Source organism: Typopeltis vanoorti, chromosome 2 (assembly GCF_054136105.1).
Source record: "Typopeltis vanoorti isolate ZY-2024b chromosome 2, IOZ_Tvanoo_1.0, whole genome shotgun sequence".
In the NCBI taxonomy this organism is placed as follows: domain Eukaryota; kingdom Metazoa; phylum Arthropoda; class Arachnida; order Uropygi; family Thelyphonidae; genus Typopeltis; species Typopeltis vanoorti.
This window is the reverse complement of record NC_143550.1, coordinates 119,031,050-119,048,866: the sequence shown is the minus strand read 5'-3', so window position 1 is coordinate 119,048,866 and position 17,817 is coordinate 119,031,050. Positions and strand designations below refer to the sequence as shown.

Here is a 17,817-nt window from a genome sequence, read left to right as displayed (position 1 = left end):
GAAGGAAAAGTTACCATTAGGAAATTAGGAAGAAGGAAAAGTTACCACTAAAGTGTCTAAGAAGGGTAAATTATTGGTATTTTTCTTTCTATTGTAAACTGGATTATTGGATGTAGACTATTGAGGTGACTGAGGAAGGAATCTAATGTGTCTGAGCCATGAGGCCAAATAGAGAACACATCATCTATGTATCTTAGCCAGACAGAAGGTTTGAGAGGGAGGCTGAGTTTATTGCTTGTTTTTCAAAACTTTGCATGTAAAAATTGGCAAGGGGGGGGGGGACCCATAGCGGTTCCTTCCATCAGTTTGGAAATTTTGTTCTTCAATAAAAAAAAATAACCAGAACTGATGACAAAGGAAAAGAAATCTAAGATAACAGAAGAAAAAACTTTTTTTTAAGAGTGTTAAGGTGTCATTTAAGGGAATATTGGTAATCAGTGAGGTGATGTCAAAGGTTACCAATATATCCGTATTATTTAAAATTAGATTTTCAATCAAGGTTTTAAAATGAATAGTTTTTTTTATACAGGATGTGGGGGTAAGAGAGTTTTCCAGCTGTTTTGACAATTTGTAGCATGGAGCATCAGTGGCATCCACTATGGGTCTTCGGGAGGAATTAGGTTTGCAGATTTTTGGTAAACCATATATCGGGGGGGGGGGGGGGGGGGTGAGAACCAAAGAGTTTGAGTGTTTTTGCAATGTCTGGAGGCCAGGAAGATACTTTTTTACATAAGTTTTTTTAATTTTTTCAACTTGCATTTTTGTGGGATCATGTTCTAGTGGGATGTAGGTAGCACAATCACAGAGAAAAATATCCATTTTTTGATTATATTCCGTGGCATTAAAGACGACTCTGGCAATCACAACTATGGTCAATCTGGCCTTGCAGACTATGTATTGGATATGAGGGGGTTACTGGTCTATTAATGCAGCTGGTTCGCCACTCCTCTGCTGGATACCCTAAGGGTGATACTCATGACTGTAATCCATGTGTGTGGTCACGGAGCTGGTTTGCCTGCTTGCGGCAAAAACCCCAGATAAACTGTGGGAAAAAACTCTGCTGTCCATGCCCAAGACCAGCTAACTTGGCTATGGTTGAGGAAGATCCTTGAGCTCCTCACGTTGTAGATGGGAATCGAACCTGTGACACTCCTTCCCCAGGCACACGGTTGCAAAGTGCATAGCCACTAGGCTAACCACGCAGACAAATAACATATATATATATATATATATATATATATATATATATATATATATATATATACAGGGCTCGACAAATACACTTGCCCAATCACCCATAGCGAGTAAATTTTGCCAGCTAGCAAGTAGCTTCAGAATGGACAAAACAGATTATTTTTAATTTAATAAAAGTTACTTTCTAAACAAAATCTTTTTTAACTTAACAAAGCACAGCATTTTGCATAATTTGTTGAGCCCTGTTGTAAACACACACACACAAAAGTATGTAGACTTTGCTGGTTCATGGATATATTATAACAAAGAGTTTATAAGGCAGAAAACAAAGATATTAACAAGTACTTTAATTAAAAACATGTTTATTCTAATTACATAGGATTTCTTCAGGTGTAAACACAAAAATGAGTAAAAGACAAACAGTAAAGCTTACAAAGGTGACAATCACTATGTAGTTATAAAAGAATCTGATAATTTTAAAAATATTTCTAATCAAGCATTGTATTATTGAGCACATTGTGCTTGATTATGCATTCACTTATACGTGTTCAGTTAGTTATGGCTAGGATGTATTCTCACAAGTTGATACTAGGATATATATTTACGTCTTTTGGATCCAAAGCCATTTCAAGGTTTCCCAAATTCTTCTCTGAGTTATATTATAGCAAAGTGTAAAATTTCAGACTTATCCCATAACACTTGATGCCTCACTGCGAAGGCATCCCTTCTTTGGTATTCAACATCTCTGATGTCTTCTTCAATGCACTGTTCAAGTAAATTAAAAATCGATTAGATTTTTTTTTTCTATGTTTCTATAGTAAGATGACCTCCATTTGCACCAAAGTCTCTATATTTAGAAAACCCACACATACTAACATGTGTTTATTGATTTGGTGCGAATGAAGGTCATCTTACCATAGAAAGGCAAAAAAAAATCTATTCAGCAACACACTGAAGAACACATGATATTGAATACCAAAGAAGGAAGGCCTTGACTTTGTCATCACATGCACTCTCTTCATCTGGCCCACAGGACACAACAACAAGACATCAAGTGTTATGGGATGAGCCTGAACATTGTTGCTATGATATAACTCTGAGAAGAAATTGGGAAGCCTACATGTAAATTCTCCTGTCAACTTGTCATGATGCATCCTAGCAATAACGAATGTGAACAAGTGTTATGTGAATGTGTAAACGTGCATGTGCTCAACAATGCAACACTTGATTAGAAATATTTTTCAACTCACGAGATTCTTTTATAACTACATAGTGGTTGTCACCATGGGCATCCACAGGGGGCGACAAATGGAGCACTTGCCCCCCCCCCCCCCCCCAGATCTACTTGTGAAAAAAAAATTAAATAAAAATTTATTGCTAATTATTTGTCTCCAAGCTTTGCCCCCCCCCCCCCAGAAAATTTTCTGCGAACTCCCACTTGTCACTTTTGTTTGGCTTTACTAGTTATGCTTACACCTAAAGAAATCCTATGCAATTAGGATGAGCCATTGTATAACAATGTATAACCTTGTAACCTGGTATAACATTCACCTCATTCTCATTTCAAACAAAAAAATCTACTCTGCACACCCTTACACCTCCAGGAGTAATTCCTATTGGTTATGTACTGAAAAATTTCTTTTGCATCAATCTTATAGAATACCTTCAGTAACTTCAGTAAGTTTTTATTATGTCCACTCTTTTCAAGGTTTCTTGAAAGTAGATTGCAAAGTCTGCTGCCTATCAACTAGACTTTGCAATCTATCCTTTCAGGGACATTGCATGAAGAACAAGAACACACCAACAAATAAAGATAGGCAGATTATCCATCTTCTATGATTTGACTGCATCTTGACTACTGTGCACAGATTTGGTTACCTGAGTTACTTATGGATCAGAAGCTGGTTTCTGATCCATAAGTAACTTTTATTCACCTCTATTCTCATATCAATCTCTGCCACAATGGAAAGTTCAAAATCTCCACTTGGATGATACATCCTTGCAAAGTGATCACTTAGTAATCACTCAACTATTTCTTTTACTTCTGTTCTGTCACTTGACTACCATTGGCACTGATTAAAGTTATTATTCCAACATACTCAATACATAGTGAACAAACTCTTTCGGATTTATTTTGGTTTGCTAAGCTAATTTTCTCTCATAATCTGATTCAGCATTCCTTACCAGACTAGTCACCCTTCTTGCCTAGAGAGAGAGAGAATAAATATATATATATATATATATTCTCTCCAAATGTTTTCTTTTTTTTTTTTTTTTTCAGTTCCTGCTTTATATCACTAGTAATTCACTTAACCCCAATTTGGTCTATTCTCCTGGATGGGCAGTCTGATAGCGCTTCACTCAAAAAATCCCTAACCACTTTTCCACGTACTACTGGCAATCTTTCCTTGTAACTTCTTAAGCCATTATCCTCCTAAATCTGTCATAATTACCAGCTTTGTAGTTCAACATAAATCCTTTCTTAACTGAGAATTCACATGTTTAACAACTTACCAGAAAAAAGAATGGATAGTCACTTTCCCCCAACTGGAGACAGAGCATCTACCACTGTTATGGATACATCTGCTGATGCTACTATTATGAGATCTAAATACCCGTAACGGCATGTCATTCAGCATAAATTTCATTTCAGTCTTGCTATGTGCCCTTTCTTCCCTCCAATCTATGTTCTCATAGTTGAAGTCTTCATAATAATTGTCTGGCCTGCACTCATTGTGCTAATATGCTTATGTATGATAGCCATATCTTTCTGTGAATCCCTTGTTTATAGCAGCAACCAATTATATATTTTGTCCTATTTGCCTCTATCTCACATCAGATAGGCTCAAACGAACCATTTCACTCAAACCTAAAATCTTCCTTAACTTCTGTTTTTACTGGTTGAAGTTATTCAGTTATCATCAGTAATAACCATCCTTCTATTTTATCCCCCTCTATCCTCCTTACAATACTTCTATATGTCAATCAGGTCTTGCTGATGCAAATAATTTTTGGCCAGTGCAGCTGACCAATGATAAAAGCTCCTTTCCTTTATCTGTTATATTTCTGGCATTCAGTTAGATGCATTTCAATACCCTCTTGGATTCACATTTACCCTTGCACAATGTCATTATGAACCCATTCAAATCTGAAACCTGTGAAGCTGCATTTGTCATTAATCATTTCTGTGCACATTCCTTTATCCTAGCAGTGGCTGAATCCACAATTGACTGCATTTTTTCCTTCCCTATCCAGAAGATTGAGTTTGCATTTCCAAAAGCTCACTAACAATCTCTTCAAACATCTAACCCCTAAACCATTCAAATGTAGTCCATCAGAGATAGAGTTTCTAAATTCCTGAGATTTTGCACTCTTTGTGAATCAGTAATAGGAAACTGCAGTTCTCAAGAATTCTAAAAAAATGTACTTTATTGATTTAATATTTGCAATTTCTCTTAAATTAGAATGTTTGTGTTTAATTTAGTCAAAAAACACTATAATAATGAACTCTACAAGTATAAGGAAAAAAAAGTTGAAGTTGAATCAATATGATTTATTCAAAAATGAGACTCACTGTTTGATTATTGTAAACAAACAAATAAAAATTATATTGTACAGTGTATACTGATAAGTAACATTAAAAATCTCTTAAAAAACTGCATAAGAAATTCAAAATACATACTAATATGGTGAACAAAAAAATAAAATACTTTTTTAAAATCCAACATCATGTTTTGCAATCTAAAATGGCTTCTAACTCTATTTTGTCATTCTTTATTATTTCTTTTTGCAAAACAGAATTTCTTGTTGGAGAATATTTAAACAATCTTTCTTATACTAGATACTGCCATAGAAACATTATCTTGTAAAGCATATTTCACATCTAATTTGTTGTTTTCTTCATCATTGTATTTAAATTCAACATCAACTTCATTGCAACTTTCTCTACTTTCATTGTTATAGCAATCATTTGATTTTTTGACATAGAATACATTTATCACAGTAAGATGAAGCATGCAAGTGTAACATAACTGCTGAAAAGCTGGCAATAGTTTTCCTATAACTAGATCATCATCATCAGTAGTAGTTGCAATGCCATCTGTTTCAAATCAAATCTTGAAAGACAATAATCTTTTTCTCAAAAATTTATTTTCTTGGATCATATGCAAAGTACTTATACATATTACACCTTCAAGATTTATTTGCATTTTTACTAATAATATCAAACTTTGTTTTCAAAATTATAGTTTGCCTTACTCTCTTCACATATTTAATTATCTCTGTGATAGCAGATTACAGAGACATCCTAGATGTGAAGGTTGAGGATGCAAAAAAATAAATAAATAAAAAAATAAAAAATAAATAAATAAAACAAAATAAAAATAAATAAATATGTATAACTGGTGTACTGTAATATGTATAAGAAATTGCTTTACATGTCACATGTATAACTCCTTAATACCTTTTCATAATTTTTCATAATATGAAGAGGTCAACAGCAAAGCAAACATGATAAAATTAATTTTTATGAACTAGGAAATGAATAAATAAATAAATAAAAAATTGTTACAAAAAAAAAAGAAATCAAAATATTTAACTTACTTTGAAAACTTTCACTTGGCATGATGCCATATGTAACCTATCTAAATTTTTATCACCATGACTAAAGGTTTCAATCTGAATTCGAAATGGCACACCTTTCTCCCCTCCATGTTTTTTTGGTGTAAATTCTGTGCTGATGCAGTTCACCTAAAAATAAACAGCTCATATGGGAGAAACAATCTGAAAGAAATATTATATAAAGAAATTGGTATAACAGCCTTTTAAAAGGAATTTTACTTGCTGAAAAATAGTCTTTTGAAGCATTCTGTCATATCTTATTATTCAGTCATTTGGCAATGGTACAATATGAATCGTTATATCTGTTTCTGTTCTTTTTCCATTATACTTCCTACCTGATATTAAGTTTACAGACACAATGCATTAAGTAGATGAGGAAATCGCAGCATGGTGTTCCATCAGAACAATGCTGATATTTTCTGAATAACATATACATTACCAATCTCAATATCCTAACTTTTAAGTCAGATCAGCACTTGTTAAATCAATAAATCTTCCTGCTTATTATTTTAGACACCTGTAAACCAGACTGCAAGTGATTTTTGTATATACATATAAATCCATGAATTCTTGGATCAGAGTGCTGTTTTGCAGGAAGAAAATACTTAATTACAGAAAAATAAATCCTATCTTATAGGATTTATTTATTTTATTTATTTATAGGAAAAATAAATAAAGCCGGCAAAGGTTGGTCGATTGGTAGAGCCTCTGCTACTAATGGCTCAGTTAAGTAAGTTTGAGCGCGATTAGTAGTTGGAAGGGGACCAATCGTTCGATGCTGTTGGCACACTCTCCCTCGATGAGTCTTTGGACTCCCTGGAGGTGTCAAATAATAATAATAATAATAATAATCTTCAAAAAACCAATGTACAATAGCTTGCTCAAAAATAGCTTAGAAGTTCTTTAAGATGTATCCAAATAGGTACATATCTACATGGAGTGAATAAGTTTGCCTTTAGGTGGGAGACGAATTTCATCATCCAATGTGAGATTACTGACCTGTTTATGGGAGGCCTGAAGTGACTTGATAAAGTTCCAATTTGGTCCCTAAAGGTGTGTGTGGGAGGGAGGGGGGGTTCTGGATCAAGTAAAAAATAAATAAAAAATGCAAAAAATATAAAAATTAACAAAAATAGTAAAAAATAGTAAAAATAAAAGTAAAGTACAGTAAAAAAATAAGTAAGTAAAAAAGCAACAAAATCCTAATCTCACCCATGGTACTAATGAGCTCTAGGTTTACAAAAGGAGTCACAAAAAATTTTAAAAAGTAGATATAGGCCATATAATATGAATGATCAACTCAGTATTCAAGGCATATGAGAGAGGATTATCCCATCGTTCGACTCACTGAGTCCAACGTTGTTGGGTACCTATAGACGTGGGGGAGGGGTGTCCACAAGAAGATGTAGATGCTATGTATTAGCAAATCAACACAATGAGTGTAAGCTAAACAATTATTATGGAAGACTTTAACTACGGGGACATGGCAAGATAGAAGTGGGATTTATACAGCTGCTAGGGATAGTTAGATGAAACAACATGTTATAGAGGGGACAAGGGATTTGAGGGTGTTGGATCTGGTAACAGCATCAGAAGATGTATCAATGACAAAGGTAGACACTCTGCCTCCAATTTAGGAGAGTGACCATGCGTCTTGTTCTGGGAAGTTGTCAAACATGTGGCGTTCTCTGTCAAGAAGGAGGTTTATGTTCTTCTACAAGGCTGGTAATTATGAGAGACTAAGGAGTCATTTCCAATGCCATGGCTGGAGAAGCTACTAGGAAAGAATGTCAGTAGTGCATGGCAAGTGGTCAGAGATTACTTGAGAGTAGCAGTATCAGTCTGCATACCCAAGATCAGGAGGATAAACCAAGATGGAAATAAGTGGATGAGTAGGGATATAAAGCAAAAGCTGCAAAAAAATAAAACATTGTGGAGAAAATATAAAGAAAAAAAAAGTGATCAGCATACTCGTGAGCAGCACAGGTGTAAGCTAGAAGGGTGACTAGCATGATAAGGAAGGCCAAATTAGATTATGAGAGAGAATTAGCCAAACAGGCCAAAGTAAACCCAAAAGAGTTTTTTCGTTATGTAGCAAGAGGAAAAATGACTATGGTAGGATGACTTTAAACAATGCTCATGGTAGAATGGTGACTGAACCAAAAGAAATGATAAGTTGCTGAGTAATCATTTTGCAAAGCTGTATCATCCAGGTGGTAATTTTACAATTGCTGATGTTCCAAAGATGCATATCAACATCGAGACAGATTAACTGGAAGTGTTAAGCATATTAAAAAATAGGAATGTGAACACAGCAGTTGATATGCCATCCAGTGGGATTGGATGGCATATCAACCCATGTACTACGTGAATGTGCAAGAGAACTGGCATTGCCTCTGACAAAGTTGTTCAATCTAAGTCACAGCTCTGGCAGATTTCCAAAGGAGTGGGAAAGAGGGTAAGATAATACCACTGTATAAAGGTAGCTCCAATACAAAGGTAGCAAACTACAGACCAATTAATATATTGGGAGTGGTTGTCCTGTAAAAGGGTAGGTCCTGTCTTAGTAACTTATTTATATTTTATAATAAAGTGACACCAGAACTGGATAAAGGTAATGGCTACACCATGATACTACTTGACTTTGCCAAAGCATTTGACAGAATACCACATGGAAAACTATGGATATGGATAAGGAATGGTTGACAGACAGACACTAGAGAGTAGTAAATGGTGAAGTGGGGTCTAGGAGAAAAATGGTAACTAGTGGAGTACCTCAGGGTTTGGTACTAAGGCCAATACGCTTTAATTTTTATATCAATGTTATAGAGAAAGATTTAAGAAAGGATATTCAGTAGATTGAAGATGATGCAAACTGGGGAGAGAAATAGCTGATAAAGGTGATGCAAATGTCATGCAGGATGATTTAAATAAATTGGCATTGTGGGCAAAGAATAATGACTTTCAATTTAATGTTGCAAAATGTAAGGTTATGCACTTCAGGTTGAAAAGGTTGCATACGGTGTATAATTTTGATGGTGGTGGTTTGCAGGAAATTGATGAGGCTAGAGACTTGGGGATAATGGTGGACAAAGAGTTAAAGTTCAGAGGACATATTGCAAAAGTTGATAAAATATCTTTCCCAATAACATTGATATAAAAATTAAAGAGTATTGGCCTTAGTACCAAACCCTGAGGTACTCCAATGAGGTACTACTCATCCACTAGTCACCATTTTTCTCCTAGACTCCACTCCACCATTTACTATTGAAAAACACACTAATGAGTAAAAATAAGGAAGTTATTATCCCTCTTTATAAGGCTCTGATTCAGCCACATTGACTACTGTGCGCAGATTTGGTCACCTGGGTTTCTTGGGGTGGTCGAAAAGATTCAGGGATGAGCATCCAAGATAGTGATAGGTCTCTAGAATACTCCCTATGAGGATAGGTTGAAGGTTTGTGGGTTACAAAGTCTAGCTGATAGGTGGAAAAAAAGGGGACATGATAGAAACGTTTAAGATATTAACGAAGTTTTATAAAATTGAGGCAAGCGAAATTTTTCAATATATGACAAATAGTAAGAGAACTAGGGGCCATCCATGGAGTTCTGTGTAAGAGGGTGGTTAGTATGGGTGTGTGGACTAGATTTTTTTTGCGTGGGGAGTGGTAAATGAGTGTAATGAATTACTGGAATTGAGTACCCCGATGGTACTCAATTCTAGTAATTTCTCTTTGGATCCAACTAAATGGATTCAAAGAGAAATATGATAAGATTTGCGTGCATGATGGTTGATTTGGGTCTCACATAATGAATCTCCAGACTCCATGGAGATGTGTAAATAATAATATCTCCATATTTGATCATTTTTGGCTGAATATCATCTACTTCAGCTGCCTTTCCACATTTTAGGTTTTTGATACTTTTTTCACTTCAAGTATTTACTCCTGACTGCATTCCTATTAAATATTTTCTACTACCATTCCATCACTTCTTGTTTCATTTAACAATTTTCAAAGCAATTCAATTTTTAGCATATCTGGAGAATAAGAAATGTTATTTGCAAAGAGCCGACCCATAATGACTTGCTTCCTATTAGAAGAATTTGGAACTTTAATTGGATGGAGTGATATGGAACATTATCAATGATAACAACTGCATTTTTAGGAAAGTTTGGAATCAGTTTTTCCTCTGCCCACATTTTGAAGATCGTAGAATCGATTTGCCTATGGTAATCTCCAGTTGTTGAATTGGCTTTGTAAAATAAATTTGAATCTGGTAAAAAAACCCATTTTTTCCACCTGCACACAAAATTATTATGCAGTGTGAGGCAGTTTCATTTGGTAACATTCCACATTCTTCTTTAGATTGACAACATTTTCCAAAAAATTAAATTGCTATCAATACAAGTTCACCCAGATACTTTTTTATTTCTCCCTGAAACATTGTATTGCTCTCAAATATCACGTTCTAGATAAAGCTATGTCATTTAACTCCAGATAAGTTTCCTTTTATTCTGTGACTTTATGAAACAAAATCCGATTTCATGAAGTATATTCTTTAAAGTTTCTTTTTTCCGTGGAAAATTAATTTTTTCTTTCAGCACAGGAATTAATTTAGGAACAGTTGGCACTTTTTTCTCGACTGCATAAAATACATAAATAGTTCTTCTTATAACATCTACACATCAAAATCATTCAAAGAAACAATTTTGATGGTTTTCTTTCTCTGGCAGATTTTAGGAGATTTAAATTTGAGCTTATCTTCACTTTTTGATTCTTTACAAATTCTTTTAATAGTCGACTCCAATATGCCTGCAATTTCACTTGCACATTTTGTGGTCTGAGGAATTGGAAGAGGAGACTGCCTTCTAACAATTATTTTTTTTATTTTTTTTTTGCATAATGTCAGCACATTATGCAATATTCTTTTTCAAGTGCAAAAAAAAAAAAAAAATCAAGCTAGTACAGCATCATCATCATAACACTAATTACAGATATAGACCATATTGGACTGTTCCGGTCTCATTATCCATCTAATATCTTTTTTTGAGTTCTATCCGGTACATTCTTGGTTCAGTTCTAGTACAGAAACAGACAAGAAAGCATGTGATTTTGCATGTTGGTGATGAATTCATACATCCTTTCTCCTCTTCAACATGAATTGACTATTCTTGGCACTCTGTCAGCTATGGTTTTCTCAACTGTGGGCAGAAAGTAGTTTGCTTAAGGAGACATCTTTTGTCAGAAATCATCAAATGAACTTCAAATGTTAAAACAACTTTGCTGGTCTAATCGGTGGAGTGGTAAGTATATTCACTCCCCAACCAACTATCTATTCTCAAATCCTACCTGTTGGGGGATATTTGTAAATGTCATTAGGTTGGAGATGAACTTCAATGTCCAGTGGGAGAGCACTGTCCTGGTTATTGGAAGCCTAGTGACTTGAAAAAGTTCCATGTTTATTCTCTAGAGCAGCGCTTCCCAAACTGTGGGCCGCGGGCCCCCTTGGGGGCCATAGGTTTTGTTGAGGGGGGCTGTGAAATAATGAAAACAAATTTAAAATGTTTTAAGACTAAGTAGATTTTTTTTTTATTTTAAAAGAAACGTATTTAACTTTTATTATTTCTTTTTTGTTATTTTTTATATTTTAATGGAAAAATTCACACATTGGTGTTGGTTCACAAACTTTGCTTCCTGCATATTTCGGTGCTTAATGAATATTAGTAAATATTGCTTATTTATATGTTTCATTTCAAAGCAGTGGTTAATTGTATTTACCTTGAATGCTTGCCAGGGAAGCTCCAAATCTTCTTGTCCCGTTCATCATGTGTTTGTAATCAGGGACTGTTGATATTGACTTTATATACATATCAAAACTCGTTTTATATTATCACTGTCATCCAAGCTAGTTTTCTGTTACCAATAAAAGTTTCGCATATACTTCACACATGAACAAAGGCTTAAACAAGTTCATGTGGGGAGATAGTAACTCGCTTGCAGTGGTAAACAACACCCCTCCCTAACAGCCACTATACTGCAGAGGCAATCAAAACAAGTACTTTTATTATGCCAGTGAATAAGGTATGAGGAGTCTGTGTAATATATTTCTCAACAAATAGTGCAATTAGAGACAACTGGGATAAAAACACACTAATTAATGAATCACATGTCCCCTCATACAGAAACAAAACCATATGTTGCATGGGCAAACACAGTACCTAACTAAAAACTATTGTTATTAATTAGATGTGTGTGAGTTCGATTTCCCAAGGCAGCAATAAAATTCAACCGAACATGTTAAAATTCGTAAAAGCGTTAAAACTAAGTTTCACATATGGAATTCGGTTGAAGAGAGTTAGCATTTCAACTCAATTGTCAGCTATGCTTTTATATTTTGGTTGCGCGATCTTTTGTTAATACCACACCAATCATATGCACGTTTTAATAACCTGCCTTTGCTGTCTGTTTCGCGTTAGGCTTAATTACCGTAAAGGGAGAAAAGTCACTAAAGAAAAAATGTTCCTGGTCTGGGGATTCCCTTATTCAGGTAATATTCACTAATTTCATGTTATCAATCTGTGGTGTGCCAGTATCGGTAAGTGGTGATATTATTTGATCTATTTTACGTTAAAAAATTTAACCCTGAGATGGATAAGTGGCTGATAAAAAATTAAAAAACAAATCCCGCGAACAATCAGAAACAGACTAAAAAAAAAAAAAAAGGACAGTATTTCATATTTTACCAGAACAGCCTGCATCGTCTTCAGAACCAAACGGTAAGAGGCAAAAAATGTAATATATGCATTTGATTTTTGCAATATTCGCTGTGTATGTTTTGTATTGAATATAAATACATTAAATATTATAATAATATATCTCTCTATTACAATTTTTTTTCGAGGGGGGGGGGGGCGTGAAATATTTTAATTTTTGCAAAGGGGGCCCTGACATCCAGAAGTTTGGGAAGCACTGCTCTAGTGCAATGTTTCTGGAACAAGTAATAAAAATGAAAAAGTTAAAAAACAAAAACTTAATCTGCTGTCAGTATTACTGTACTATAGGTTTACACATTTTGTGGATAATAATCACAACATAAAACACAACTTTCTTCAATGATTTGTGTCCAAAGATCAATAATGTTGGAGCTCTGCTGTGGAATGAGAGTGGCATAATTCATATTGGTGATACTCTTTTACTGATAAGTCTCTAGATAATAAAGATGTTGGCTGTACCAATTGCTTTTTTGAGAAGTATAATTCTTTCCTTTAATAGTAATTTAGGATCTTAGCTTTAATAAAAAAATAAATAAATAAAACTCAAATTATTGATTACAGCACCAATTTTGTTGTATTAAAAGTATTTATATGAATTTGTTCTCTGATGTTATAAACAGGATTTAGCTTTGATGTAGGTTTTTTTTTTTTTTTTTTTTTTCCTACTAGAGGTCAGGCTAGTAAAATAACAGTTGATCAAATCATTGTCACTTTGGTATAATGTTTGTAATGTAATATAGCTTGTCTTAGTATGGGCATGTGTATAGACCAGATGATGACCTTAATATGAAGGTCGAAACATTGGGAAATTAAAATAATTGTTCCTAGAAAGGCTGTAGTTCTCCATAGTATATCAAAATGAATACAAGAAGAATAAGATGAAGGCAAGAGATAACAATTTGATGGTTGATTTAATCTCACTTTTTTGAAACAGACTGAATATAAACTTGCTATAGATATATCAGGTATAGATATCACATGAGTATGGGAGCCTATATAGGTGATATAGGACGTTTGCAAGATTCCCTGACTAAATTGAATAACTGTTGTAATAGATATGGTATGAGGGCAGCATTAAAAAGACAAAGACAATGAAAATAGGTAGAATTGTTGAAAATGTCAACTATGTTGTGAATGGGGAACCTGTGGAATAAGTAAAACATTTCAGCCACTTAGGCACAATTTTTACTGAAGATGGTAAATTAAATATAGAAATAGACAACAGAATCAGCAAAGCTGGTATGGTAGGAAGTCAATTGAATAAATTCATATGGAATAAGAGAGAAATTAGTCAGAACACTAAATTAGCTGTATACAAGACAGTGTTCAAACCAGGTTTAACTTATGGATCTGAGAGCTGGGTCAGAAGTAAAACACTTGACCAAAGACTAGAGACTGCAGATATGAGAGTCCTGAGAAAGATTATAGGCGTGAACAGATGGCATCAATGGCAATATCATATTAAAAACGAGGATATCAGGAAAGAATTTGACATTGCCAGCATCCAGGAATGCATTAGCAGAGCTAATCTCAGATGGTATGGTCACTTAAACAGAATGGGCGAGGAAAGATTAGCAAAACAAGTTCTCTGCCAGGTTGGCAGCAAAACAACCCAGAGGAAGACCAAGATATAGGTGGATTGATATGGTAAAAAGTGCCTTAGAAGATGGAAATATAAGATCTGATAATATTGGAGTCCCTATATACTGCAACTGCAAACTCATTGAACTGTTTCTGCTCTTCCTCATTTATTCCATCTGCCTCTGCCCTCTGGAATAGCCTTCCTCATGATGTATTTCCCAATAGTTTCAACTTAGTTCTTTAAGAAGAATGTCAATGGTTTCTTCTTTCTCAACCCTCATCTACACCTTGCACACAGCACAGATGTGCTGTAGATTCTTGTGCTCCTTGTATGTGAGAAAAATATTAAAAAAAATTAAAAAAAATTAAAGAAAAAAAAAGTTATGAATTTTTATTCACGCTTCATACTGAGAAAATTATGATTTTTGTCTATATGTTACTATATAGACAAAAAATTTAAATGTATAATAATTTCTCAATTATGCATTTTATGCAAATTATTCACATATTTTTTCTCAATTTACAGAGAATACAGTTAATTGATTGTATGTTGACATAGTTTGGTTATGGGCGTTAGCATGGCAGCTAACTTCCAAAGCTAATTGGAAGCTAACTCCTGTTTTACACTTCTGACCCAGCTCTCAGATCAATAAGTTAAAATTGGTTTGAACACTGTCTTGTATACAGCTAATTTAGTGTTTTGGCTAATTTCTCTCTTATTCTACATAAATTTATTAAATTGATTTCCTACCATACCAGCTTTGTTGATTCTGTAGTCTATTTCCATATTTAATTTACCATTTTGTGTTATTCGTGTGGTGCAATCGGTAACTGCTTGCTTGTGATGATTCATACATGTGTCTGACTAGTTTGAGGATACCGTGTACAGTCGTTTTGAAGCATGAAGTTAACCACTTGGAACTGATGGCCAAGTGGTTAATGTATCCGCTCTCCAGCCAAAAGGATGCGGATTCAAATCCCACCGTGGGCATGATGTTTGTGATTGTCTGTGAAAATACTAGTGGTGGTGGGTGGTATGGCATTGGTGTAGTTGCAGTTCGTTGGTGAATTGAGTGGTGGAGACAGAGAGTTGTAGAGTAGGTGCTCTCCCTCGATGAGTCTTTGGACTTGCTGGAGGTGTCAGGTAGTAATAATAATAATAATCTTCACTAAAAATCATGCCTAAGTAGCTGAAACCTTATACTTGTGTTAAATTGTGAATGAAGATATTTATAATAATAATACTTCATTCATAATTAACATCATCTACCATATCATAAGCAGGACTTATTTAAATTTATTCTGTTAGTTTCTTGCTTATAAAATATTATTCATGTAATTCCTTTTAAGTTTTGTTAGCTAATTTTATTTACGTGATTTTAAAACATATTATAGATATGAAAAGGCTCTGTATTAAAGTGTCAATTATTTTATTTACTTTATTCCTTTGATAATAATATAAGAAACTGTAATATATGTAATTTTAATATATCCAGAAGATTCTTTGTGGTATCATTTGATTGGTTGTTATGAGAAAACATGCAAATTTCTCCTAGCGCGTGCTGGAGCGTGAACTACTATATACGAGGGGAAAGGCAAGTTTGATGTGAACTAAACCGGTGAGAACAAGTTCTTGGCAGGAAAAAGGAAGGAGTGGATACGAAAACGAAAAGTAAAAAAGAAATTGAGTGGAAAAATAGAGAGAATGGTAGCTGGAGACTGAGGGGAATTTTGACGTAAAACAGAATCAAAAGGACTGGGATTTGCTTGGTATTTTAACTTACCTTTTTCTGAGTTGGATTTATACCAAAACTTCCTAACGCCTAGCAGTGGAATAGTGCAGGAAATAGGATAATACGTTATAAGAAAAAGAAGAAATAGATAGATAATTTAAACCAAGTGCATAGGTTTTATTCTCCCAAGTCTAGAAATGAGTCAAGGAAGTGGAAAATTCTTTTAAGTTTGTGTTACTACAAAGTAAAAATCAGCAAGGACTTTAAAATTATTGTTCGATCTCTTTATGATGTGATGAAGGCTATATCCTGGTAAGATTACCTTTACTATACTTAGTGAGAAGTAACGAAAATTAATTCTGCTGAAAGTAAATTATTCCTAGTTGCTGTATTCAGCGAGTCAAGATTTAACGTGTGATGTGCTAAGACTTTTCTCTCTTCAAGTGATAAATGAAGTGTTCATTGACTGAACGAGAATACTGTGAAGCCTATTTGATGTAATTTAGGTATCTCGAACTTACAAGAACTAAAATTGATTGACTGAGCTTAGAGAATTACAAATGAATGTCTGATGGTTCATGAGTTGTATTCTTTGTGAATATCTTGAACTGATTTGATATTTAAAATGTTTTGAAATGTAACCTTGATCAGAGTAAAGTTATGATAGAAGTCCTTTGTAACAAGAAGGATAAGATCTGTTAAATATAATCTTTAATTATAAAGCTTAAGCTCAGCTGAGTAGTATACTAGAATCTTAATGAGAGCTTTGTATTCGTTTAACTGTAAAGTCCCTGTTGGAATACTGTGTTATAATGTAATTTATGTGACACTGCATTAAATAATTTTGTTTGAATTGAATCTTGTATTTGCCTGATTGTTTCATTGCACCGCTCATTAAAATAAAATAATTATAAATTATTTTATAAAATAAAATAATTATAATTTATACTGCACCACTCCATATTCGAATCTCAACGGTTCCCGCTGAGATTCGAATATGGAGTGGTGCAGTATAATATAAATTTTCTTCATATTCAATTGATATATCAGGCTACAACCAATAAATACCAACGAGAGAGAGTTATATGAGAGTTATCCAACACTTGTTCTATAGGTTCTCCATTCACAATGCAGTTGATATTTTCATTGTTTCTGCCTATTTTCATTGTCTTTGTCTTGTTATTGCTGACTTTCATACAGTATCTATTACAACAGTTTAGTCAGGGAATCTTGCAGACTTCTAGCATATGTATTTAGAAATATAACAGCATCTGCATAGAGTGAAGAGCTGAGATTAACAATTCCAATATTGATATCAAGTTTAGTATCACTTTCCTTCATAATGTGATCCATATAGATAATGAATACCAGAGGGGATAATGTACATCCTTGTCTGACACCAGATTTAACATTAAACCATCTTCCTGTACTTCCTTCAATTCTAACTACTGACTTACAACTCAAATAAAGACTAAGTATTATATTGCTCGATATAATGCCCCATTGACACCATACAACTATTGTGTTTTGAATGACATTTCTCTTGGCACCTTGTCATCTGCCTTTTCCAGATCTACAAAATTTAAATATGGATCTTTGTTATATTCCCATGATTTCTTCTCAACTATTGGGGACATTGTTGCTCACATCCATAGTGAGCCTTAAGCTATACATGTCCCCTGGGTGATGCTAAATGAGTAACATCGATAGGCAGCCAGTCCATCCTAAGGATCTCCTTGCCAATTTCATGATGTCTACTGAATATAGTGATTTGCAGAAACTAAAATTTAGAAAAATTGGCCCTACACTATGAATTTGTCAATTAAATATCGAATTTATTAGTAAAGCCAAATGCAATTATATATCTAAATTATTGTCAACTAACAATGTTGATGTGATTGCTGTCCAGGAAAC

At 34.1% G+C, this 17,817-nt stretch overlaps 1 protein-coding gene across 1 annotated transcript in view; it reads right to left on the bottom strand.

Annotated features, from left to right (window-relative positions):
• The window catches only part of LOC150109376 (transcription factor CP2-like protein 1), a 311,379-nt gene that overhangs the window by 164,726 nt on the left and 128,836 nt on the right, over positions 1–17,817 (bottom strand). Inside the window, exon 9 of the mRNA XM_090407787.1 lies at positions 5,797–5,943. Within this exon, the coding sequence (XP_090263913.1) occupies positions 5,797–5,943 (147 nt within the window). The remainder of the gene's footprint in view (positions 1–5,796; positions 5,944–17,817) is intronic.